A 26,906-nucleotide genomic window follows, 5' to 3' on the forward strand; every position below is an offset into this window, starting at 1 on the left:
TTTTTGTTACCTTGCCTCACAAAAAGTGTAATATAGACCAACCAAAAATCATATGTACCCTAAACTAGTACCAACAAAACTGCTACCTTATTCCGTAGTTTCCAAAATGGGGTCACTTTTTGGGAGTTTCTACTCTAGGGGTGCATCAGGGGGTCTTCAAATGGTACACGGCAACTTAAAATTATCCCAGTGAAATCTGCTTTCCAAAAACCATATGTCATTCCTTTCCTTCTGAGCAATGCCGTGTGCTCGTATCAGTAGTTTACGACCACATATGGGGTGTTTCTGTAAACTACAGAATCAGGGCCATAAATATTGAGTTTTGTTTGGTTGGTAACCCTTGCTTTGTAACTGGAAAAAATTGAAAATCTGCCAAAAAAAAACTAAATTCTGAAAATTCATCTCCATTTTCCATTAATTCTTGCGAAATACCTAAAAGGTTAACATAGTTTGTAAAATCAGTTTTGAATACCTTGAGGGGTGTAGTTTCTAAAATGGGGTCATTTTTGGGTGGTTTCTAATATGTAACCTCAAAAAGTGACTTCAGACCTGAACTGGTCCTTAGAAAGTGGGTTTTGGAAATTTTCTGAAAAATTTCAAGATTTGCTTCTAAACTTCTAAGCCTTCTAAACATCCCCAAAAAATAAAATATAATGGCATTCACAAAATGATCCAAACATGAAGTAGACATATGGGGAATGTAAAGTAATAACTATTTTTTCGAAGTATTACTATCTATTATAAAAGTAGAGAAATTTTAAATTGGAAATTTGCTCATTTTAAAAAAAAATTGGCAAATTTGTTATTTAATTTTTTTATGACCAAAAATGCATTTTTTTTAACTCAATTTTACCACTGTCATGAAGTACAATATGTGACGAGAATACAATCTCAGAATGGCCTGGATAAGTGAAAGCGTTTTAAAGTTATCACCACATAAAGTGACCCTGGTCAGATTTGCAAAAAATGGCCTGGTCCTTAAGGCTGCTTTCACACTAGCGTTCATAGGTCCGTTCGTGAGCTCCGTTTGAAGGGGCTCACGAGCGGACCCGAACGCCTCCGCCCAGCCCTGATGCAGTCTGAATGGAGCGGATCCGCTCAGACTGCATCAGTCTGGCGGCGTTCAGCCTCCGCTCCGCTCGCCTCCGCACGGACAGGCGGACAGCTGAACGCTGCTTGCAGCGTTCAGCTGTCCGCCTGGCCGTGCGGAGGCGAGCGGATGCGTTCAGACTTACAATGTAAGTCAATGGGAACGGATCCGCTTGAAGATGTCACCATATGGCTCAATCTTCAAGCGGATCCGTCCCCCATTGACTTTACATTGAAAGTCTGAACGGATCCGCGCAGGCTACTTTCACACTTAGAATTTTTTCTAAGTTATTAATGCAGACAGATCCGTACTGAACGGAGCCTCCGTCTGCATTAATATGATCGGATCCGTTCAGAACGGATCCGATCGAACGCTAGTGTGAAAGTAGCCTAAGGTAGCAGGGTAAATATAGCAGGGGAAATATAGCAGGGTACTGAAGGAGGGGAAAAAATAAAATAAAATCAGAGTGCAGAATATATTTATCATATGCTCCAAAGACACAGAAATTGAGCTTATTGGCGACACTCTTTAATTCATTTACTTATCCTTACACCTTTTTACTTACCCCTCAGCAGGTCAGACAGCAGCGGCCCACATTCTTCTGGAACAGAGTAGTCTCCCTTTCCAATATTCTCAAACAGTTTGTATATATTATCCCCTTCAAAAGGGTACAGCCCAGTAGTGATATTATACCTGTGCATAGAAAGGGAATACACCATTCCAATAAGCCACTTTAATATCATTGTAGGGGCTGGGGCTGTCCCATCATAAGAAATGATCACTTAGTCACATTATTGACCCATACTGATCACAAGAATGGGTTAAGGGGCCCCAACAGTGAATGGAGTGGTGACCACACATGCACCCTGGGACTGACGGAGATAGATGAGCATTATATTCTACGTTGGCAGTCCTATAGGTGTGAATGGAGCAGCAGTACACATGACTGGCTATTGCTCGATTCACTACGGGTACTCAGTGACCCAGTTCTTGCGATCAATGAGGGTCCCAGCTGTCAGAATTCCACCGGTTAGATACTTATCAGCTATCCAGTGCGTGCATAATAAGTTATTATGATGGGACAACCCATTTAAAGGGTTGGGTTAATGGATAAGAGAGTGTGCAATGTTAGGGGTAAATCCATAATGACAAACTCACAAGGTAACGCCTGCTGACCAGATGTCCACTTTAAACCCTGAGAAGGTGTCCAGGCCATTTGCAATTTCTGGAGGCTGAAAGGCTGGGGACCCCTGGCTGGTCCTGCAAGTATCACCCTCAGCAAATGGGTGTAAGGCCTGTGGAGAGCGAGAGGTTATTACCCCATACTGTTTTACCCAACTGGTGCAGAAATAGTCTCCAATACTCAAAACATACCTCCGCAACACCCAGATCTGAGATTTTGAGCGTCCCATCTGTTGTGAGCAGCAAGTTACCAGGTTTGATATCTTTATGCACAATACCTTGACTATGGAGATACTCCAGACCATCCACAAGCTGGCAAAAATACCTTATGGAGAAAGATGTAGAGATGATTATTCAAGTGTAGCACAAAATATGGGGAATAACATGAAAAGCTTTATAAAAAAAAATTATAATTATATATTATATATACACACACACACACACACACACACACACATACTGGTGTATACAATGTTAGAGGAAGAAGATGAGGGTAGTAAAACCTACACCCATATAGCTGTTATAAAAAAGAAATGTTTGGGTACCTACCCATGTGCCTGAAAGATGGGAAATCGTTTCTCTGGTACACTGTCCAACATCTCCTGCATCCCACACACGCAGTACTCCATCACCATATACGTACAGTTCAAATTAAGGTTTTATGCACCAATATAAAGTGAGCCTTCATTGAAATGAAATTTTAAAATGTAAATATTCAAAAACCATAAGTAAAAAATAAATAAAAATCCCAGTGGCACCTAAATTCGGTGAATTAGTTAAATTGGTGCTGGCTGCCTAATTCGCGTCCAGTGTTGTTTGATTAAAGGAACATTCCAGTTTGTAATGATGGAAAAAAATTAAAATAAATGTACATGGACTGGCTCTTAACTTCTTATGGACATAGCCTATTTTGGACTTGAGGAATTTTTTTTTTTTTTTTTTTTGCCCCTCATCTCCGAAATTCAAAACCTACTGACATCCTCCCACCGTTGTCTTCAAGGCTGAGTTGCCTGTGCCATTTTTTAGCTTCCATACAAGTGAATGGGAGTTACAGACACAGTGTAGCACATTCAGCTAAGCGGTTTTTGTAATTCAGGAACTACAGATGCAGCCTAGCTGGCTGTGCTACACTGTTTCTATAACTCCCTTTCACTTGTATGGAAGCTATGGAAACAACATAGCACAGTCCTCTTGGGTAACTCCATAGTTCCAAGCCTAGACGCTACATTCAACGGGGACCGGTTCACCATTCTGGAGACCCGGGACAGTATCCATCAGACATTTCGGTTATAGCTTGTGGATGTCATAAATGTCTGAGATGGGAATATGTCCTTAATGTTGTAGCAAATGTAACCACACTTTCCATTCACCAGAATCTTACATAGTCAGTACCTGTCTAATGGTCAGCGCTCTCTGCCAATCTAAACACTGGAGGTGCCAATGCCACAAACCAGTTCTCAACTACTACATAGTCATTAAAAAGAATAACAACCAGATCACAGGCTCCACCAATGTCATCTTGTCTATATATCACCATAAAGGTGGTAAAGAATACAATTTCTGGATGACAAACAACCTATTTAGAAATGACTGCAGTAAGGGTACTTTCACACTTGCAGCAGGACGGATCCGACCTGCTGTTCACCCTGTCGGATCCGTCCTTCCACTATTTCACCGTGCCGTCAGACCGCCACTCCGTCCCCATTCACTATAATTGGGACGGGGGCAGAGCTCTGGCGCAGTACAGCAGTGCACGGCAAAAGGCCGCCGGACTAAAAGTCCTGCATGTCCAACTTTTTAGTCTCTCACCGTGAACTGCCTCTCATCGCGAACTGCCGTACCGCGCCGGAGCTCAGCCCTGTCCCCATTCTAGTCAAGTCTAGCAGAAGGACGAATACGATCGGGTGAACAGCCTGTCGGATCCGTCCTGCCGCAAGTGTGAAAGTACCCTAAAAAGCTTGGATATTGATTAATACAGAAAAGGCAATAGATTGCATGGAAAGAACAGTGTTGTTTCGTCGAGGTAAGAGCCTGTGAGTAGTCTCAGCCATGAAGTGTGCCCATGCACATGTCTGGCTGATCCACCATCTTGTTAGTAGTACTGTCATTTGACTTTATTTCTAATATACCGTATTTTTCCCTGTAAGGCGCACCTGCTCATAAGATAAGGTTTTAGAGGAGGAAAATAAAAAAACAAATATATTTTTCATCAGACCTGAGATGAGGCCCCAAATCATACCGCAATGTTAATCAGACCTCAGATCAGATGCCCAATGTGCATAGGACCCCTTTTCAGATCAGACCTCAAATCAGACCCCCATATTACATCAGACAGCATTGCAAAAGAAATCTACTTACCTCTCCTTCACCACTGCTCACATCCAGCACTGCTGTGACCCGACGTGAAGAGCATGAAGTCACAGAGTCCTGACGTCTTTGCGCAGTCATAGCACAGCGAGCAGCCAAGAAAGACCAGGAAGCGGTCAATACAGAGCCTGCATTCACTGCTTTCTGGTCCTCCTGTACTAAAGAGTGCTTCCATAATGGAAGGGCTCCTTAATATTTATCACATAAGACACACTGACATTCCCCCCCACTACTTTAGGGGGTAAAAGGGCGCCTTACAGGTAGTGCATGGACAGGGATGTGAAGAATTTTTGTAGTATATTTTATTAGGGAAATGTGTTTCTTTTTTAGAATTTCATAGAGTGCAATGAGTCTTCTTAGCAACACTGAGCATTGCCAAAGAGAATCCATCTTTGTTGTGGAACATACAGATCTTATCTCACTACCTCAGCCCCCGACACCTTAAAATGTGGCATAACTATTACTGCTGTGTCCATAGCTATATGACTTGCTGCCAGTGCTCTCCTCTGGCAGCTCGGTACGTGTCTTTCTTCTCTGTGCCTCATGCACACAACTGTTTTTTTAGGTCCGCAAAAACGGGGTCCATAGGTCCGTCATCCATGTCAGTTTTTTCTTCCGTGGGTCTTCCTTGATTTTTGGAGGATCCACGGACAAGGAGAAAAAAAATCATTTTGGTGTCCGCCTGGCTGTGCGGAGCCAAACAGATCTGTCCTGACTTACAATGCAAGTCAATGGGGACGGATCCGTTTGAAGTTGACACAATATGGTGCAATTGCAAACGGATCCGTCCCCTATTGACTTTCAATGTAAAGTCAGGAGTCCCTATTATACCATCGGATCTTCGGATCCGTCTGTATGACGGCCACGGATCACGGACGCGGAAGCCAATCTTGTGTGCATCCGTGTTCTTTCACGGACCCATTGACTTGAATGGGTCCGTGAACCGTTGTCCGTCAGAAAAAATAGGACAGGTCCTATTTTTTTGACGGACAGGAAACACGGATCACGGCCGCTGATGAACAACGGTGCATTTTCCAAGTTTTCAACGGACCCATTGAAAGGCAATGGGTCCGCAGAAAATCACGGAAAATGGAACAACGGCCACGGATGCACACAACGGTCATGTGCATGAGGCCTTACTGAGGGCAGGGGAAAAAGCGGAGAACAGACTACCGGCATTTAGTGGTCACAGTAGGTTTACAGGAAAAATAAATAGGATACAGCAGTGATAAGACGCAGGTAAGGAGGCAGGGGTAGTTAGAAAGGAGGCATGCTGAGATGCCTGCCTCTGTCTGTTCCACACAGACATCTTCATAGCTCAGAAAAGAAATGGCGGCTCACTCACTGTCCCACTTCTGGAATGGTGCACTGCCCCTCAGCACTCCCAAATGCTGGTAAGTAAAGCGAATATAAATTTTGGAAAGGGGGTCACTCAATATTTAGGCAAACACACGGTGAATAGGTATCCACAATTTTTTGGCTATATAATTGGCCAATTATATAGTTACTCACAGACTTGTCACTCACGCCAATTATATAGCCATTATATTGGGACATTGCATTTCCAGCGGCATCAGAGTGCGGTATATACTATATTTTTAACTGTATTTTAACCACCTCCCGACCGCTGTACGCGTATATGCGTCCGGGAGGTGGTTGCTTTATTCCTCCTGGACGCATATACGCGTCTTCTCGCGAGACGCGAGATTTCCTGTGAACGCGCGCGCACAGGCGCGCGCTCACAGGAACGGAAGGTAAGCGAGTGGATCTCCAGCCTGCCAGCGGCGATCGCTCGCTGGCAGGCTGGAGATCCGAATTTTTTAACGCCTAACAGGTATATTAGACGCTGTTTTCATAACAGCGTCTAATATACCTCCTACCTGGTCCTCTGGTGGTCCCTTTTGTTAGGATCGACCACCAGAGGACTCAGGTAGGTCAGTACAGTCGCACCAAACACCACACTACACTACACTACACTACACCCCCCCCCCCCCGTCACTTATTAACCCCTTATAAACCCCTGATCACCCATGATCACCCCATATAAACTCCCTGATCACCCCCCTGTCATTGATCACCCCCCTGTCAGGCTCCGTTCAGACGTCCGTATGATTTTTACGGATACATGGATCGGATCCGCAAAAAGCATACGGACGTCTGAATGGAGCCTTACAGGGGGGTGATCAATGACAGGCGGGTGATCACCCATATACACTCCCTGATCACCCCCTGTCATTGATCACCCCCCTGTAAGGCTCCATTCAGACGTCCGCATGATTTTTACGGATCCGATCCATGTATCCATGGATCCGTAAAAATCATGCGGACGTCTGAATGGAGCCTTACAGGGGGGGGTGATCATTGACAGGGGGGTGATCACCCTGATCACCCCCTGTCATTGATAACCCCCCTGTAAAGCTCCATTCAGACGTCCGCATGCGTTTTGTGGATCCGATCCATGTATCCATGGATCCGTAAAAAAATCATGCGGATGTCTGAATGGAACCTTACAGGGGGGGTGATCATTGACAGGGGGGTGATCACCCTGATCACCCCCTGTCATTGATAACCCCCCTGTAAGGCTCCATTCAGACGTCCGCATGTGTTTTGTGGATCCGATCCATGGATCCGTAAAAATCATGCGGATGTCTGAATGGAGCCTTACAGGGGGGTGATCAGGGAGTCTATATGGGTGATCACCCCCCTGTCATTGATCACCCCCCCCCCCCCCCGGTAAGGCTCCATTCAGACATTTTTTTTGGCACAAGTTAGCGGAAATTTTTTGTTTGTTTTAGTTTTTTCTTACAAAGTCTCATATTCTACTAACTTGTGTCAAAAAATAAAATCTCACATGGACGCACCATACCCCTCACGGAATCCAAATGCGTAAACATTTTTAGACATTTATATTCCAGACTTCTTCTCACGCTTTAGGGCCCCTAAAAAGCCAGGGCAGTATAAATACCCCACATGTGACCCCATTTCGGAAAGAAGACACCCCAAGGTATTCCGTGAGGGACATATTGAGTCCATGAAAGATTGAAATTTTTGTCCTAAGTTAGCGGAAAGTGAGACTTTGTGAGGGAAAAAAAATAAATAAAAAAAAATAAAATTATCAATATCCGCTAACTTATGCAAAAAAAAAAAAATTTCTAGGAACTCGCCATGCCCCTCATTGAATACCTTGGGGTGTCTTCTTTCCAAAGTGGGGTCACATGTGGGGTATTTATACTGCCCTGGCTTTTTAGGGGCCCTAAAGCATGAAAAGAAGTCTGGGATCCAAATGTCTAAAAATGCCCTCCTAAAAGGAATTTGGGCCCCTTTGCGCATCTAGGCTGCAAAAAAGTGTCACACATCTGGTATCGCCGTACTCAGGAGAAGTTGGGGAATGTGTTTTGGGGTGTCATTTTACATATACCCATGCTGGGTGACAAAAATATCTTGGTCAAATGCCAACTTTGTATAAAAAAATTGGAAAAGTTGTCTTTTGCCAAGATATTTCTCTCACCCAGCATGGGTATATGTAAAATGACACCCCAAAACACATTGCCCAACTTCTCCTGAGTACGGCGATACCACATGTGTGACACTTTTTTGCAGCCAAGGTGGGCAAAGGGGCACCTTTCGGATTTCGCAGGCCATTTTTTACACATTTTGATTGCAAGGTACTTCTTACACATTTGGGCCCCTAAATTGCCAGGGCAGTATAACTACGCCACAAGTGACCCCATTTTGGAAAGAAGACACCCCAAGGTATTCCGTGGGGGGCACGGCGAGTTCCTAGAATTTTTTATTTTTTGTCACAATTTAGCGGAAAATTATGATTTTTCTTTTTTTTTTTCTTCTTTCCTTACAAAGTCTCATATTCCACTAACTTGCGACAAAAAATAAAAAATTCTAGGAACTCGCCATGCCCCTCACGGAATACCTTGGGGTGTCTTCTTTCCAAAATGGGGTCACTTGTGGCGTAGTTATACTGCCCTGGCAATTTAGGGGCCCAAATGTGTGAGAAGAACTTTGCAATCAAAATGTGTAAAAAATGCCCTGCAAAATCCGAAAGGTGCACTTTGGAATATGTGCCCCTTTGCCCACCTTGGCAGCAAAAAAGTGTGACACATCTGGTATCGCCGTACTCAGGAGAAGTTGGGCAATGTGTTTTGGGGTGTCATTTTACATATACCCATGCTGGGTGAGAAAAATATCTTGGTCAAATGCCAACTTTGTATAAAAAAAAAAATGGGAAAAGTTGTCTTTTGCCAAGATATTTCTCTCACCCAGCATGGGTATATGTAAAATGACACCCCAAATCACATTCCCCAACTTCTCCTGAGTACGGCGATACCAGATGTGTGACACTTTTTTGATGCCAAGGTGGGCAAAGGGGCGCATATTCCAAAGTGCACCTTTCGGATTTCACCGGTCATTTTTTACAGATTTGGATTGCAAAGTACTTCTCACACATATGGGCCCCTAAATTGCCAGGGCAGTATAACTACGCCACAAGTGACCCCATTTTGGAAAGAAGACACCCCAAGGTATTCCGTGAGGGGCATGGCGAGTTCCTAGAATTTTTTATTTTTTGTCGCAAGTTAGTGGAATATGAGACTTTGCAAGGAAAAAAGAGAAAAAAAAATAAAAAATCATCATTTTCCGCTAACTTGTGACAAAAAATAAAAAATTCTAGGAATTCGCCATGCCCCTCACGGAATACCTTGGGGTGTCTTCTTTCCAAAATGGGGTCACTTGTGGCGTAGTTATACTGCCCTGGCAATTTAGGGGCCCAAATGTGTAAGAAAAAAAAAAAAAAAAAAAAAAATCATCATTTTCCGCTAACTTGTGACAAAAAATAAAAAGTTCTATGAACTCACTATGCCCATCAGCGAATACCTTAGGGTGTCTACTTTCCGAAATGGGGTCATTTGTGGGGTTTTTCTACTGTTTGGGCATTGTAGAACCTCAGGAAACATGACAGGTGCTCAGAAAGTCAGAGCTGTTTCAAAAAGCGGAAATTCACATTTTTGTACCATAGTTTGTAAATGCTATAACTTTTACCCAAACCATTATTTTTTTGCCCAAACATTTTTTTTTTTATCAAAGACATGTAGAACAATAAATTTGGCGAAAAATTTATATATGGATGTCGTTTTTTTGCAAAATTTTACAGCTGAAAGTGAAAAATGTCATTTTTTTGCAAAAAAATCGTTACATTTTGATTAATAACAAAAAAAGTAAAAATGCCAGCAGCAATGAAATACCACCAAATGAAAGCTCCATTAGTGAGAAGAAAAGGAGGTAAAATTCATTTGGGTGGTAAGTTGCATGACCGAGCGATAAACGGTGAAAGGAGTGTAGTGCCGAAGTGTAAAAAGTGCTCTGGTCATGAAGGGGGTTTCACCTAGCGGGGCTGAAGTGGTTAAGAGATGTTCTATGTGTAATATTACAGCGTTTATAATTTCAAACTTATAAAAAAAATTGGGGATACCTATTCACCGTGTGTTTGCCTAAATATTGAGTGACCCCCTTTCCAAAATGTATATCTTCATAGCTCAGTAGAACTGAAGACAGACTCTCCTTAGTAACGCTCAGAGTCTTTACTCCTGGTTTTGTAGTAAAAAGAAACACTTTTCCCTAATAAAGTATATTACAAAAATATTTCACATCCTTGTCCCTACACAATATTAAAAATAAACCGAAACCCTAAATTTTAATGTCTCAGGCCAATGCCATTTTAATGGAGATACATGTTAACGGAGGCCTCAAGTGTTGAAATGTCTAATGTGCACAGTCCATGCCTTGAATGTGACATTTAGGACATATAACGGCTCAGTAGCTATAGCCATCTTAGGTGAAAAACACATTCTGACCTGTTGTGATTGCGTGTGTTTGGCTTGATTTACACGTTGTAGTTAAAAAAAATTATATATATAAATAATTTTAAAAAAAAGACAAAGCGCATCATAAGAACAAAGTGCCTTTTTGCTGTGATTCAGCAAAAAAAAAAATTAAAAAAATTAAATAAAAGTGATTTTCACCTGTAAAAAACACATGCACAATTACCAATTGTGCAACTGCAGTAAAAATGCATGTTTTTCTTTTCTATAATGTAGTTTTACCTGTGTTTTTTCACTGCAACATAGGAGTAAATGGGTTGCCATGGTTTTTCTGAAGACATCAGGGCAGATTTACTAACTACCGTAATATTTAGAAGGAAATGTGTAATCAGAAAATGACATATTGTTTAAGGGGCCCTCTCACACTTGCGTTGTCCGGATCCGGCGTGTCCTCCACTTGCCGGAGGTACACGCCGTATCCGGAAAAACGCAAGTGTACGGAAAGCATTTGAAGACGGATCCGTCTTCAAAATGCTTTCAGTGTTACTATGGCAGCCAGGACGCTATTAAAGTCCTGGTTGCCATAGTAGGAGCGGGGAGCGGCATACTTACAGTCCGTGCGTCTCCCGGGGCGCTCCAGAATGACGTCAGAGCGCCCCATGATGTGTACATGCGATCACGTCATCCATGCGCCTGGGGCGCCCTGACGTCACTCTGGAGCGCCCCGGGAGCCGCACGGACGGCAAGTATGCTGCTCCCCCGCTCCCCGCTACACTTTACCATGGCTGCCAGGACTTTAGCGTCCCGGCAGCCATGGTAACCATTCAGAAAAAGCTAAACGTCGGATCCGGCAATGCGCCGAAACGACGTTTAGCTTAAGGCCGGATCCGGATCAATGCCTTTCAATGGGCATTCATTCCGGATCCGGCCTTGCGGCAAGTCTTCAGGATTTTTGGCCGGAGCAAGAAGTACTGCATGCTGCGGTATTTTCTCCGGCCAAAAAACGTTCCGTTCCGGAACGGAAGACATCCTGATGCATCCTGAACGGATTTCTCTCCATTCAGAATGCATTAGGATAATCCTGATCAGGATTCTTCCGGCATAGAGCCCCGACGACGGAACTCTATGCCGGAAGAAAAGAATGCAAGTGTTAAAGAGCCCTAAATCATGTTTAACATATATTTTTAAAAAATTTTTTGATGATGTTATTTTTTTTAAACAAAAACCATAAAATTCTGCAGTTTTCGCACTGGCCACTGAACTAATTAAGATGTGCCACTTCTTGGTCTGTATAGATCACTTTATTGCAGTTACCTGTTTATCTATACACAGAGGTGATATCATTACAGGCAGGATATCATTATAAGGGATTATCAAAGCTATTCTTTCCTTGTACATTGACCACTGCACAGGACACAGAACATGCCTAGGAAATTCTCCCACAGAAGCCAATGAGGTCCCCTCCTGACCATTGTGTCTATGGACCATAGGGCGCCGTAAAGCAATTTTCTTAAAGGGGTTGTCCAGGTTCAGAGCTGAACCGGGACATAACCCCTTCTTCCCTCATTCAGCATGAATGAGTGGCGCTTCGGAGCATTTCATGCTCCGTTGCTCCCCCTTGCCCTGCAATGCATTGCAAAGTGCAAGGGCTTTTTCTTTACCACTAATGATGTACCAGGCTTTTCAGGAGTATGCTAGGCAGAGGCTTCCACGTAGCAGTGAGCCCAGTGGTGTCACCAGCACCAATAGGCAGTCTTTAGCGCTGCCCTAACCTGTAAAACAGCTTAGGGCAGCGCTATAGATCGCCCATTAGTGTCGGTAACGTCACCAGGATTCTCCGCCTAGCAGTGTGACAATGTAACCAAAACAGCCCTTGCCCTGTGCTATGCAAAGGTGAGCAATGTGAGGGATGAGAATCCATTTTGTATAAACATGTCCTCCATCTTGTACATATGTGGAAAAATTAACGAACCAGCTGGCAGGATGTAGGGAGTCTCTGTGTATATAGATCAAATGCTGCTTGATGCAAGGCCAAGGTAAGCAGCCCCCTGGCTTCCTTATCAGAATCTGACATACAAGAGAGAGTTTTACTCCTTGTTAGTTTGAAATGCGCTGCTAACGAATACTACTGTATATTCCTGCGTATAAGACTACTTTTTAACACATGAAAATCTTCTCAAGTCGGGGTCGTCTTATACGTCGGGTATGGCAGGCGCTGCAGTGCCGGGACGCCCGAATTATCAACAGAGAGAGCCCGGGCTATTGCCTTGTACCCCCAGCAGCTGAGAGCTGCGATGTAACCCACGGCATATGCCCCCCCTGCGTTGTACCTTGTATACCGCCCCCTGCTCTGTACCTTGTATGCCTCCCCCCTGCTCTGTACCTTGTATGCTCCTTGTACCGCCATCCTCCCGGCCGCTCGCATCTCACTCCTACGCATGTGCGAGATTTCATGCGGCGAGCGTGAATACACGGGATCCTCACGGCCGCTCGCATCTCGCTCCTGCGCATGTGCGAGATCTCCGTGCGGCGTATCTAAGTGCGGCGCAGATGTGCATATGTGAATGTGAATATGAAGAATAACATAACAAAAACATGTTCAGGGTATAGGTGGCACATGTTTAGGGTCTGGGAGGCAGGGAGGAGGACAAGGAAGGTGGTGGGATGCAGGGATGGTGGCGATACCATGGGATGGTGGTGGTACCTAGGGATGGTGGTGGGATGCAGGGATGGCAGTGGTATCTAGGGACGGTGGTGGGATGCAGGGATGGCAGTGGTATCTAGGGACGGTGGTGGGATGCAGGGATGGCAGTGGTATCTAGGGACGGTGGTGGGATGCAGGGATGGCAGTGGTATCTAGGGACGGTGGTGGGATGCAGGGATGGCAGTGGTATCTAGGGACGGTGGTGGATGCAGGGATGGCAGTGGTATCTAGGGACGGTGGTGGGATGCAGGGATGGCAGTGGAGTGGTATCTAGGGACGGTGTGGGATGCAGGGATGGCAGTGGTATCTAGGGACGGTGGTGGGATGCAGGGATGGCAGTGGTATCTAGGGACGGTGGTGGGATGCAGGGATGGCAGTGGTATCTAGGGACGGTGGTGGGATGCAGGGATGGCAGTGGTACCCAGGGACGGTGGTGGGATGCAGGGATGGCAGTGGTACCCAGGGATAGTGGTGGGATGCAGGGATGGCAGTGGTACCCAGGGATAGTGGTGGGATTCAGGGATGGCAGTGGTACCCAGGGATAGTGGTGGGATTCAGGGATGGCAGTGGTACCCAGGGATAGTGGTGGGATTCAGGGATGGCAGAGGTACCCAGGGATGGTGGTGGGATGCAGTAATGTACTGCTGTGTGTTGAAAAAGGGGTAGTCTTAGACGGCGAGTATATCCCAAACTCTATATTTTCAGTGTAAAAGTTGGGGGTCGTCTTATACGCCGGCATATACGGTAACTTTGAGATAAGATTCTGCAGAACCTTTTTAATTAGTAGAATGATGTGGAAGTATTACCTTTTATGAATAACCAATCAAATCATTAGTTTCACTTTCCACCCCTTTGGTGGTGTGCCAGATTTGTCTGTTATCTATACGGTTATAAAAATGTATGTTTTTATGTAATAAAGGAGAGTAGTTGATTCAGCCAGTGTGTCTGTGTCAGCTCTCTTTGAGCGCTCATAAAACTTCTATTTGGAATCCCGACAATCAGAGGTGGGGGTTTTGTCCCGACAGCATCAGAGTATGAAACGCTCCGACGCTCCACTCATTCATGCTGAATGAGTGACGAAGGGGGCCGGGCAACCCCTTTAATGCTTTGTAAATGCTGGTATGAACAACTCAGGCAAGATTACAGCCTCCATAGTCATGTTCCGAAAACAGAATAAACAAATCTGCAATTAGAAAATAGAAACAGATTGGAAAAAATAAATAAAAAATGTGTGTTAATTTCTGGTTTTAACTAGCAGTTAACATTTTTGGTGTCACATTTCCTTTGACGTAGACAGGCAGGTTAAGAAGTGCCAAATTTATCACAGTAGCTGATGCTGGTTGATAAATGTAGTGCTTCTTTAGACACTTCTGTCTAACTTTCCTTTGCACCAAGTGTTGCCCTAATTTTTCACCAATGGCTTGCCAGTGAACAAGGGTCATTTAAAAAGGATATATTTTTTGCTTCTCTTCATTGTATAAAACATCCACCAGCTGGATGACGTTCCGATGCCTTAAGCGCCGCAGCAGCTGAATTTCTCTAATCAAAGGGAAGACAAAAACAATAAACCAGAAGAACTCTTAAAGGCAAGTGAAAAAAACAAGTTAGTGATGAAAAAACAAAGCAATAACAGTAATGTATCCATATGTACAGTACAGTGCAGATCAAGTCAAACAACAGAAGGGTTGGGGGGACAGATCAATAACCTGTAGAGGGATTGTGGCCGCTGCTGAGCAGATTGATATATAGTTTTGTGGTTAACAATTACAAGTCATACTGAATCTTTTCCCACAAACCATATATCAATCTGCTCAGCATCTCCTGCTCTATAACATGCTGCCTGCAACTTAAAGAGGACCTTTTATAAGTCCAGACATTATGAAATAAGTAGCAGGTTATGTAGGGCATAGTCCATGGATGTATGATCGCTTACTAGTTTGTCTGGGCGCCGCTCCGTTCGCCCGCTGTGCCCCCCTGCAGTTTTCCCGCTTGGTATGCTAATGAATAGCATCGGTACAAGGAGGAGGAGACTGCTCCGTTTCTCAATGGGCGTCTCCTTCTCCCTGGCTGAAGCTTGGTCCAATCACAGCAGAGAGCGTCACAACCAGGGAGAAGGAGACGCCCATTGAGAAACAGGGCAGTCTCCTCCTCCTTGTACCGATGCTATTCATTAGCATACCAGGCGTGAATAGTAAACAGGGGCACAGCGGGCGAACGGAGCATCGCCCAGACAAACTAGTAAGCGATATTACACCCCTGCACCATGCCCTACATAACCTGCTACTTATTTCATAATGTCTGGACCCATGAACGGTCCTATTTAAAAACAGTGTTCAACCTAACACGTCCCTTTAAGATAAATTTCCTAGCAAATGAGTAAGGTTTCAATCTAATCAAATACCTATACACACACACACACACACACACACACCAACTTATGTTGAAACAGTTCTGAATGTAAAAATCTATGAGCTTAAAAGGGGCTGTCATCTCAGATTATGGTTGGGCAATATACCGTTATTAGTGACATACTGCGGTATTAAGAAACGGCGATATGGCCGCTTCTTAATTACCGCAGAATTTTAGTGACGTCATAGGGACAGTCAGACTTGATTGTTGACTGCCTCTAAAATGTCGGCACTACGCCAGCCAGCCGCCACAGTGGAGAAGTAGAGAGTCCCTCCCCATTGTGACGTGGCTGCCACTGTGTCACCAATAGGAATAGTACTGAAAAGGAGGGGAGGGGCAGTGGCCACTGCACCACCAATGAATATAATTAACCCATTAATAAAAATGTGGGCAGCGAGGGCTGGTCATATCACACAGCCGGTAGCCGGCCTTAAAGACAGGAAGAGTCGATCCCGCCGAACCCCGTCAATTAATCCCTCAGGTGCCGTTAATTGACCGGATTCAGCGGGATCCCTGTCATTGAGGCGGGGTAACAGCTGTGTGATGGGAGCACCAAAGATCAGCAATCCCATAGAGAATGAATGGAGCAGCAGGGTGCATGCCCGACAGGACCGAACCTTGTTCTTGGCGGGGCAACTAAGAGATATTATTGTATAGGGGCATCAAGGAGACATTATAATTTATGAGGACAACAAGGAAACATGAGTTCATGTTTTGAGTGTTTTTTATTCTAAATGGGCATTTATGGGGATACATATCATTATTGTGATAAATGTCTTAATATCGTTATTGTGGGAATATTTTTGATATCGCCCAAACCCCATCTCTGACAATAGGGGCATATCACTAGGATCTTTATCTGCATATATCGAGAACGGAGCCCTGAAGGTGCTGGTGGGCACCCCTGTGCATGTGCAACCGCTCTCCATTCATTTCTATGGAGCCGACATGAGAGCTGTGGCCAGTCATGCGCGGTCCGCTCCCATTCACTTCCATGGAAAGAGTGCTTGGTGGTGGTGGCGGCCGAACAGGAGTCCTCCAGCCACCACTTTGAGGGGCTCTGTTTAGGAGATGGGCGCGGGACCCGCACCTATAAGACAATGGGAGCATATCCTAGCGATATGCCCCCATTGTCTGAAATGAGATGCCCCCTTAAACTTAACATTATGGTTCCTCTTGCAGAAACAAAAAGGTTTTGTAGACAGCTGTGGCTTCTTCAAGTGTTGCTGATTTCTTCAAGCTTTGATGATATTAAGATTAGAAAACTGCCGCCTTCATAACCATGAAAGAGCAAGACATTTGTCACCCTGATAAAGCCGAGTTCCTGCTGGATAATCTCAAAAGAAAGTGAAATTCTCCAAGGAAATGAAAGCCATAACAAACATCGATGCAATGGACACAGTGTAATAACTATTAGGATGCATTGACATGTCACTGTCAAGTCAGGTTTGGAGAGGGGGGAATAAGACTTTTGCTTCTCTACCGGATACCCGATGAAGCCCCATTTTGAATATGCAGATTCTATTTGGAAATTTACTGAAATTGATATAAATTGGTGATCATACATAAAAGCAATAAAATTATGGCTATATTCAGGAACAAGAATAAAACACATTACCAATGAAAGGGGATACAGGAATGAGATCTGCATACGTAACTGGACAAATAGCCTTCATGCACAGTAAAACTTCCCTCATTACCATATCTATAGCAAACATAACTAAACTAAACCACAAAGCAACCAAACTACTTCCAAGAAACAGCCACTTCACAAAATAGTTTTACCCACTGACAAGTAAAAGAACTGAAATGTGATTAATAGTAAAAAAGACATGAAATGCCCATTATGAAGCGCCAAACCCAATAATATAGTCTCATGCTCAGAGAACAACCATTTCTGATCCTTTTTCTGTGGATGCCAAATTATGGTGTGGAACAGAATATACAGGGCATTCGCAAAGTCTTCAAACCCTTTCACCATTTTCACATTTTGTTATGTTGGGCTAAAATTTAAAAAAATTGTCTAAAAATTCATGTTTTCCTAGGTCCCGCTGCTCCTCTTCTACCTCACCCACAGCGGCCAGGTTACCGGCGTTTTCTGCTGCTCTGGCAGGACGCAGCCTGTGCTTTCATTTCTTAGCCTGGTTTCTACGCTCGTAGGGCACATGCACTTTCTGGCTTTTAAAGGGCCAGCACCTGAACATCCTAATTCTTTTTTGGCCTATAGCTGGCTGTCCCTGGGTATTTAAAGGGAGTCTGTCATCTACTGGCCAAGATTTAAACAGATGATATAGCTCTGTGGAGCACAAATACATGATGCTAATGTTACCTTTGTTTCGTTTACGAGAATCTCCAAAGCGCCAAAAATCAAGTTCTAAAGATATCCAAATGAGCCATTGCAATTGCCCAGGCCCCACTGGCTTTACTCCTTCCCAATGTATCCTCCAGCCAGCCCTTTACACTTGTGACATCATTCTTTTTCTGCAGCTGGAATCCAGCGCCTGCTCATTGTGAGCAGAGGCATAGTGATATACACTGCGATATATAGTGATATACAGGCCCGGAGGTGATGCGAGAAGGCGCCAGATTTTCGGGGGGAAAGAAAAAAAAACATGTCACAAGCATACAGGGCTTGCCAGAAGATATACAATGGAGGAGTTAGGCGCGAGCAAGGCTGCGGGGACCTGGGCACTTGCGATGGCACATTTGCATAGCTTTGAAACTTGATTTTTGCCGCTTTGGAGACTCTCACAAACTAAAAAAGGTAACATTATCATGTACTTGTGTCCCACACAGCTTTATAATCATTCTAAATCGTGGCCAGTAAGTGAGAGACTCTCTTTAAGACCCTTCACCGGTGGGAGAGTGCCTGAGCTTTCAGTATTCTAGCTTGCTAGACCTAGTTCCTTTGCCAAAGTACCAAACTCTGCCCGTTTCCCCATCTTGACCCTCCACTGCTTGCCACGAGACTGCCAGGTCTGGTCCTAAGTCAAACTGGTTAGCTCAAACAGTGCTTCCACACCCACTGTCTATTACATCTGCACTCAATACCCCATAATGAAAAAGTGAAAACTGCAGTTTAGAAATTTTTGTGAATTTATTAAAAAGGAAAAACAAACATAAAAGGGGTCATTTATTATCTTTTTTACGCCACTTTTAGTCATATTTATGTTGCAGATTTGGTCGCAAAGGTGGACTGGGGTAGAATAAAGCATGTAGCACGGCTGGCAGCAACAAACACCAAAGTTATGTAGAGGCTGCGCCTCAACATAATTTTGACACATCTACCAACAGTGCACAGGGATTAACACTAGAGCATCAATTGCCGGTCTTATAAAAAAAAAAAAAAAGTCTTCCAAAGTATTCAGACCCTTTCCTATGACACTTGAAATTTAGCTCTTTAGTCCTCCTGTGGTAAACTCAGTTGATTGGACATTATTTGGAAAGACACACCCTAGTCTATATAAAGGTTTCACATCTGACAATACATATCAGAGCTAAAAACCAAGCCATGAGGAGGAAAGAACTGCCTGTAGAGCTCAAAGACAAAGAATGTTTGGAACCACAGATCTGCAGAAAGGTTAAAAAAAAAAAAATATATAAAAAAAAAAAAAAAAAAAAAAAAAAAAGTCTCCAGCGCTGAAAGTTCCCAAGAGCACAGTGGTCTCCATAATTCTTAAATGGAAGAAGTTTTTAACAACCAGGACTATTCCTAGAGCTGGCTGCCCCACCAAACTAAGTAATCAGGGGAAAAGGGCCTTGGTATAAGAGGTGAAGAGAACCCAATGGTCACTCTGCCTTAGCTTCCAGAAGGTAAACCATTATTTAATGTTTACTTTACTCACTAATATAGCTCCGACATAGTCTGCAGCGTTTTACAGACATTATCGTCACTTGCTGTCTCCAGTGGCGTACACAATCTCTCAGTTCCCTATCAGTATCTCTTTAGAGTGTGGGAAGAAACCAGAGTACCCCAAGGAAACCCATGAAAATACAGAGAACACACACATTTCATGGTGATATTGTCCTTGGTCAGATTTGAACCTAACCACCAAGCCATTGCCTATAAATGCGGCACATAAAAGCCCACCATGAGTTTGAAAAAATACAAAACACCTAAAGGACGAGGACAAGCAAGAGCTTCGGCGCATAAACCATGTGCTGCATAGACAATGAAGTTACTCGATGAACGAGCGCTTTGGGTGACTGGTGGGACCTTCACATGGGCTGATTATCTTGCTAAAAACAGGAATAGAAGCCAGTAGAGGAAAGCAAGAAAAGCTGCAATGATAATTGCTATGTCAGTGGTAACAAAACCAATAGTTCTGATCAACTGAAACATGTAATGCAATTTAAATACAGGCATTGACAAAAAAAAAAAAAAAAAAAAAAAAAAAAATTATATATATATATATATATATATATATATAATATAATATTAATAATAATAATAATAATAATAATGCACCATGAAGGAGTTTTTGGAATTGAAGGAAACTTTATATATGTGAATGTAATGATATATGGAATTGATTCTCTGGTACTGCTCATCACTTGCCAACCCCATCCCTACAGTGAGGCATGGTGGTGGCCACATCATGCTAATAGAGGTGTTTTTCTTCGGCTGGAACAAGGAGACTGGTCAGGGATGAAAAAAAGCTGAGTGCTCTGGACCTCAGACTCGGCAGCAGGTTCCCCTTCCAACAAGACAATGACCCAAAGAACACAGCTAAGACAACACAGTAGTGGCTTAGGGACAACTCTGTGAATGTCCCAGCCAGAGCCTGGACTTGAAGCCAATCGAACATCTCTGGAGAGACCTGAAAACGGCTGTCCACAGACAGTCAGTCAAAGCTGACAGAGCTCGAGAGGATCCGCAGAGAATGACAGAAAATCCCCAAATCCAGGTGTGCAAACCTTACTGAGAAAAGGGTCTCAATGTAAGCTTTTGTTTTTTTCTTTTCAATAAATAAGCAAAGATTTCTAAAATTCTGGGGGGGGGTTTCCGCCATTTTGGGGTACAAGTGCAGATTGACGGGGAATTATTTTTTTTTAAATGTATTTAGTTTGATTTTAGCACAAGGCCTCAAAATAACAAAATGTGAAAAAAAATTGCCGGTCTAAAGACTTTTCCAAACACATTCTACACAAATCACTACCTATGGGTGAAAACCGCTATTTATTTTTTTCCACATTCGCTGCCTTTCACGCAGGTAAAAATTCTGGCACACAGGGTTTAGTTAGCGGTGAGAGCTGCATTTACACAGCAGGAGCTTCTGCCCATAAACCATGTGCTGCATAGACGATGAAGTCACTTGATGAACAAGTGCTTTGGGTGACTGGTGGGACCTTCACATGGGCCGATTATCGCGAACGAGTGTTCGTAATAATCGGCCTAACAATTTCCAGTGTAAATCTGGCATTAGTTATCCCAGGAAATATGTTTTTGTTAATAGACAGGTGGACATAACCCACAACTAAAAACCTCTAACAAACACTTCTCTCTACTGAAATAAACATACATGCTGAGCTTTTGCCATCATGCACTGAGAAGTACAGCAGCATACCTTCAACGCACTGCACAGTACTGTCATACATTTGACGTATGTGGCGGGGCTTTCCTAGCGCATGCAGAAAACGTATACTGCAGATGCAGTATTAATCTGGCCATATTTGCATAATTCTTGCTAAAAACAGAAATAGAACCCAGGAGAAAAAAAGCAAGAAAAGCTGCAATGATAATTGGTAGGTCAGTGGTAACAAAACCAATAGTTCTGATCAACTGAAACATGTAATGCAATTTAAATACAGGCATTGACAAAAAAAATTATAATATTAATAATAATAATAATAATAATAATTAAAAATAATAATAAACCATGAAGGAGTTTTGGGAATTGAAGGAAACTTGATATATGTGAATGTAATGATATATGGAATTGATTACAATATTAGAGCTAAGGGATAAGTTTATTGGGGAACCTGTACAATAAAAAAAGGAGGCTCTAGTACCCTGCTGGGCCACCTCTAGCCTGAATACAACATGACATACAGTTGGACATGGAGACATACAGGTTCTGAATGGTATCCTGCAGCACATTTGCCCACAGAAGTTGCAGCTGTGCCTGTAGATCCTGCACATTCATAAGCTGTCATAGCTGGACCCATAATGCTTGGAGACCGAGCATGCCAAGGAATTGTTGTAATCTGGTGGAGGTATTCCTGATAGGAAGCTACTACTGAGTGTGGGTGAGCATTATCCTGCTGAAAAATACCCGTTGGAAGCCCTGCCATGAGAGGCAACACATGTTGCCGTGGGATGTCCTGCACATGTCGCTCAGCTGTCAGTGTCCCTTGGACTGTTATATGTGATGGCTCCCCAGATCATCACACCAGTAATTGGGATGATGTTTCACAGCAAAGGCAGGATAAAAGTGCTCACCATGAGGCCTCCAAACTTTAACCCGACCATCGTTGGATCTCAAACAGAACCTGTATTAGCTGATAAAGACAACACGGTTTCAATCTGTAGAAGTCCAGGATGAGTAATTGGCGTCATAGCACCAAATGTCATGCTAAGCACTTGGAAATGGTCTGGGAAGAGACAGAGGTGTTTAATGGAAGTGCCACCTGTGTCTGGATTGTGGACAACAAAACCGCGGAAGCTGCTTGTTGGCAGATCAAACAATCCTCTCTACTGGTGGTCTATCTGGGCCGACTAGCGTTTGTACAGTGTGTGCATGCCCTCACATAACCACTACTCCCAACAACTCATATCAACTAGGCGAGAATGGAATAGATGACAATTTGTTGTAATGACTATCCTGCTCCTCTCAGTCCAATGATGTGCTCCGTCCCAAAGTCTGTCAACTGGGCAAAATGTCTTCAAGTGCGTCGTAGGGGCATTTCTAGCATTCAAGAGGTGCTCTGCCCAAAAGTAGCCTCTGAGAGCCTTTTTATAGGAAAGCAGGTGAAGCACTTTTACACCCTCTTGTGGCAAGATCCCGTGTCTAATCAGTCCACCCCTGTAATCATTTACATATCTGCATGCCAAGTTTTGCAGCAATCCAATATTTCTCTCTGGTGCATTATTATTTTTTTGCCAATGATTGTAACTAGTCGTAATACTGAAACTCACACATTGACTAGTAATATCTTGCAGCAGGCCAATGAATGCACTGTCCGGGAGTTTTCAGTAGACCATCATACAGGAACATCTTTTTCTATGCGGGTAATCATTTTTTTATAGGACATTCAGTTTAAGTGGACGTCTCTTCACAGATTGCTGATCGGACGCTGGAGGCATGTCCTAGCAGTCAGCTGCCTGATGTGCTCCAGCCAAATCACCCAAAACAAGGTAGGAGCAGTGCTAGGAAAGTTCCCCTGCAACTCCTACCAACTAAACCACAAATGTCTTTGAGGAGACAACCTTTCAAATGTTTCTTGCGTTAACAAAATACATTAACCAGGGACACTACCATCAAAATTGGATCATAACGTGAATATTATTTGTAATCTGGTTGTACAGCTTTCTGGATATAATTTTTTGAAGTCACTCCATATATTCTACTTACTATCCTGGCTCTTAACTACACGGTGGCCGGAGCTACTCCTGAACAGCTCATCAGCTGTGTTGCGGGCTGTTAGACTCCTGCCGGTAATATCCTAGGGAAAAGTCAATTGCTAAATCCTGGAGAACCAGCCTTAAAGACAGTAGGCCTCGGAAAGTTGTCTAACACAAAACGGTCATAGTTGTGCATGGCAACCAATCACAGTGCAGCTTCAAGTTTCAGAGATGAGATGTGTAAGAAATGAAAGCTGAGCTCTAATTGGTTGCAGTGGGCAACAAGGCTAGTCTTTTCTGTTAAACAGTGAAGGTCCATGTCTCTATAAATAAAATCCACAGGTAAATGAAGTCCATGAGTTGTCGTCTTCTGTTATATTAAAATCTCTGTTTTCCGTTTCATAGTTGTATCTGTTTTCAGTAAACCTGGGTAACAGCCAGTATGGCGGCCACTCGAGTTTAAAACTACGTCCAACTCAAACCCAAAAACGATATGCAAGTCAGTACCTAATAGAGGGTGCTTACCTGCTCTTTGTTTCCTCAGATCTTTCAGCCTGGCAGCTTATTAGGACATAGCTTTAATCTCGGCTACAGTGCCTACGGGGATTCTGAGATATGCCTACTTTCTCATGATTGGTTCTCCCTCCCTTCTCTTCAGCTCTGTAAGTCCCACCACACACAGACTCACCAAGAAGTCATCGCATGGAGAGCCGATTTCCAGAAAGACAAGGCAATTTGCGGCCCCCAATGCACGGGCAACAACCGTAAAAAATAGAACAAGTAGTGCTTCCGTGGAGTTCCGATCCGCGCTTCCGTGTTTGCGGACCCATTCAAGTGAATGGGTCCGCATCCATGATGTGGAGTCCACACGGGCCAGTATGCACTCCGCAATACAGCTATTCGCGTGCAAGAGGCCTAACTCTAACCACCAGTTTGAAAATGATCAGGCAATTCCTACCTATATGGGCTCATCCACACAAATGTGTGAATCCCGTGCCCATGCTGTGGACCGCAAATTGCGGTCTGCAATGCACGGGCATAGTCCTTGGGGCAGCCACATGGGGATCGTGGACCCATTCACTTGAATGGGTCCGCAGACCATCCGTTCCGCAAAAAGATAGAACATGTTCTATCTTTTTGCGGTGCGGAGGCACAGAACGGAACCCCAGGAAGCACTCCGTAGTGCTTCTGTAGTGTTCTGTTCCGTGCTTCCGTTCCGCATCTCTGGATTTGCAGACCCATTGAAGTAAACGGGTCCACATCCGTGATGCGGAATGCACATGGAACGGTGCCCGTGTATTGTGGATCTGCAATACGGCAACGGGCAGCACACGTACATGTGAACGAGCCCTATAACAGAGTAATGAGCCTTGGGCCCCTTTCACACGTTAGTGAATCACGTATGTGTGCTGAACGTGTTCTCCATGGATAGCGCACTTACCCATTGATTTCAATTTACACATCAATGATTTTCCACTGAAACCACAGAGACATGCGCTACTTTGATCCGTGATGCAGACCAAACATCCATTGAAGTCTACAGGTCTGTGAAATGGCATGTATGTTCTGTCAGTGGTTTCCACTGACCATTGGTAGGAGAAGCTCTGTAAACTCATTTTCAGCCTAGCAGTGAACATGGAATACAGAGGAAGTACTGACCATGTTGTCACAGACGTGTGAAAAAGAGGTCTCAGTAAGGAGGTGGGGGGTTCTGGAGGGTCGCTAAAACTTGCTCAGAGGTACTGCTTGACATATTTACCATGCTGGACACTAGGAAAGCGGGTGACAATCGAGTTGGATCGGCAATTATGGCCGTACTGGTAGTCACTTAAGTTTCCTTGTGGACCTATACTTACGAAGATTAGAAGATTTTGGGGGGAATCGTTCCTTCAGTACATCCTGACTAGTGATGAGGGAACTTCTGTTTTCAAGTTCAGCGTACAAGGTTATCCAAGAATTCCGTTATAGATTCCGCTACCTAGGACCATAAGTTACGCTCCATGGAAGAGGAATCCATAACGGAATTCTTAGATAACCCGAACCTTGCACGCCAAACTTGAAAACAGAAGTTTGTTCATCCCTAATCCCGACGTCCTCTCTACACAGACAAAAACTAGCCGGCAACGTCTGTCAGATCCACCATACCCCCTGGACAAGAAAAACATCAACTCACTTCTTGACATTCGCCTCTCCATTCGGGATTCTCCGCAATTTCTTCTTTTTGAGGATTTTCACAGCTCGGCGGCACAGAGTATCTGAGTCCAGCATCTCCTTTACCTTGCCATAGGAGCCCTCACCCAGCAGGTCTCCCATTAGGTATTTCCCCACCAATTTTGCACGTTTTCGGCGTGGCTGGTATATAACCTCAGTGGAGTCTATACGGTGAATGAACGTGTCCATACCCACTGCCAGGTCTGGCAAGAACCCAATGTCTTGAGACTCCTCCTCATCCATACTGGGTTGGCACAAGCCTGACCCTTACAGTAGTGTCACAGCTTAGAGCAATGTTGTCACTGGAAGTCACGCCCTGACAAAACAGCTCAGAAGACCTCAGGCCAGGCTACTGCTGCCTCCAGATACTCACAGGATGACCCTGTGCCCGGGGTGGCACAATGCAGGCAGAACGGTCACCTCCTGACACCAACTCCCAGGGATTCCTGCTGTAGGATCATCACGGTAGATGCTACATCCTAGACAGCTAAAGGACCTTTGATGATGTCATGATCATGTGATCAGTCACATGGGCGGGCGGAGCCAAGCTGTGAGGTGTGCTGCTGTAGTAGGTGGATGAGTTTCTCATGTGCTTGCTGGTGGTCATGTGTGCATGTATGGAGGGGCGGTTGTACTGTCTGCTGGTGGTCATGTATGAAGGGGCGGTTGTACTGTCTGCTGGTGGTCATGTGTGCATGTATGAAGGGGCGGTTGTACTGTCTGCTGGTGGTCATGTGTGCATGTATGGAGGGGCGGTTGTACTGTCTGCTGGTGGTCATGTGTGCATGTATGAAGGGGCGGTTGTACTGTATGCTGTCTGCTGGTGGTCATGTGTGCATGTATGAAGGGGCGGTTGTACTGTATGCGGTCTGCTGGTGGTCATGTGTGCATGTATGAAGGGGCGGTTGTACTGTATGCGGTCTGCTGGTGGTCATGTGTGCATGTATGGAGGGGAGGTTGTACTGTATGCTGTCTACTGGTGGTCATGTGTACATGTATGAAGGGGCGGTTGTACTGTATGTGGTCTGCTTGTGGTCATGTGTGCATGTATGAAGGGGTGGTTGTACTGTATGTTGTCTGCTGGTGGTCATGTGTGCATGTATGAAGGGGCGGTTGTACTGTCTGCTGGTGGCCATGTGTGCATGTATAAAGGGGCGGTTGTACTGTCTGCTGGTGGTCATGTATGAAGGGGCGGTTGTACTGTCTGCTGGTGGTCATGTGTGCATGTATGAAGAGGCGGTTGTACTGTCTGCTGGTGGTCATGTGTGCATGTATGAAGGGGCGGTTGTACTGTCTGCTGGTGGTCATGTGTGCATGTATGAAGAGGCGGTTGTACTGTCTGCTGGTGGTCATGTGTGCATGTATGAAGGGGCGGTTGTACTGTCTGCTGGTGGTCATGTGTGCATGTATGAAGGGGCGGTTGTACTGTCTGCTGGTGGTCATGTGTGCATGTATGAAGGGGCGGTTGTACTGTCTGCTGGTGGTCATGTGTGCATGTATGATGGCCATGGAGCAGTGGCATGTGTCTATGTGTCCTGAACTCAATGG

At 44.4% G+C, this 26,906-nt stretch overlaps 1 protein-coding gene across 1 annotated transcript in view; it reads right to left on the reverse strand.

The window, feature by feature from the left end:
• STK11 (serine/threonine kinase 11) overlaps positions 1 to 25,844 on the reverse strand; it is an 82,188-nt gene extending 56,344 nt beyond the window's left edge. The window contains exons 1-6 of the mRNA XM_044269356.1: positions 25,321 to 25,844; positions 14,630 to 14,713; positions 2,822 to 2,911; positions 2,465 to 2,597; positions 2,249 to 2,385; positions 1,656 to 1,783 (exon numbers count right to left, since the gene is read on the reverse strand). Coding sequence (XP_044125291.1) covers positions 1,656 to 1,783; positions 2,249 to 2,385; positions 2,465 to 2,597; positions 2,822 to 2,911; positions 14,630 to 14,713; positions 25,321 to 25,601 — 853 coding nt within the window. The 5' untranslated portion in view covers positions 25,602 to 25,844. The remainder of the gene's footprint in view (positions 1 to 1,655; positions 1,784 to 2,248; positions 2,386 to 2,464; positions 2,598 to 2,821; positions 2,912 to 14,629; positions 14,714 to 25,320) is intronic.
• Between the last annotated feature and the right edge of the window lie 1,062 nt (positions 25,845 to 26,906).

The sequence above is a fragment of the Bufo gargarizans genome, chromosome 1 (assembly GCF_014858855.1).
Source record: "Bufo gargarizans isolate SCDJY-AF-19 chromosome 1, ASM1485885v1, whole genome shotgun sequence".
Lineage (NCBI taxonomy): Eukaryota > Metazoa > Chordata > Amphibia > Anura > Bufonidae > Bufo > Bufo gargarizans.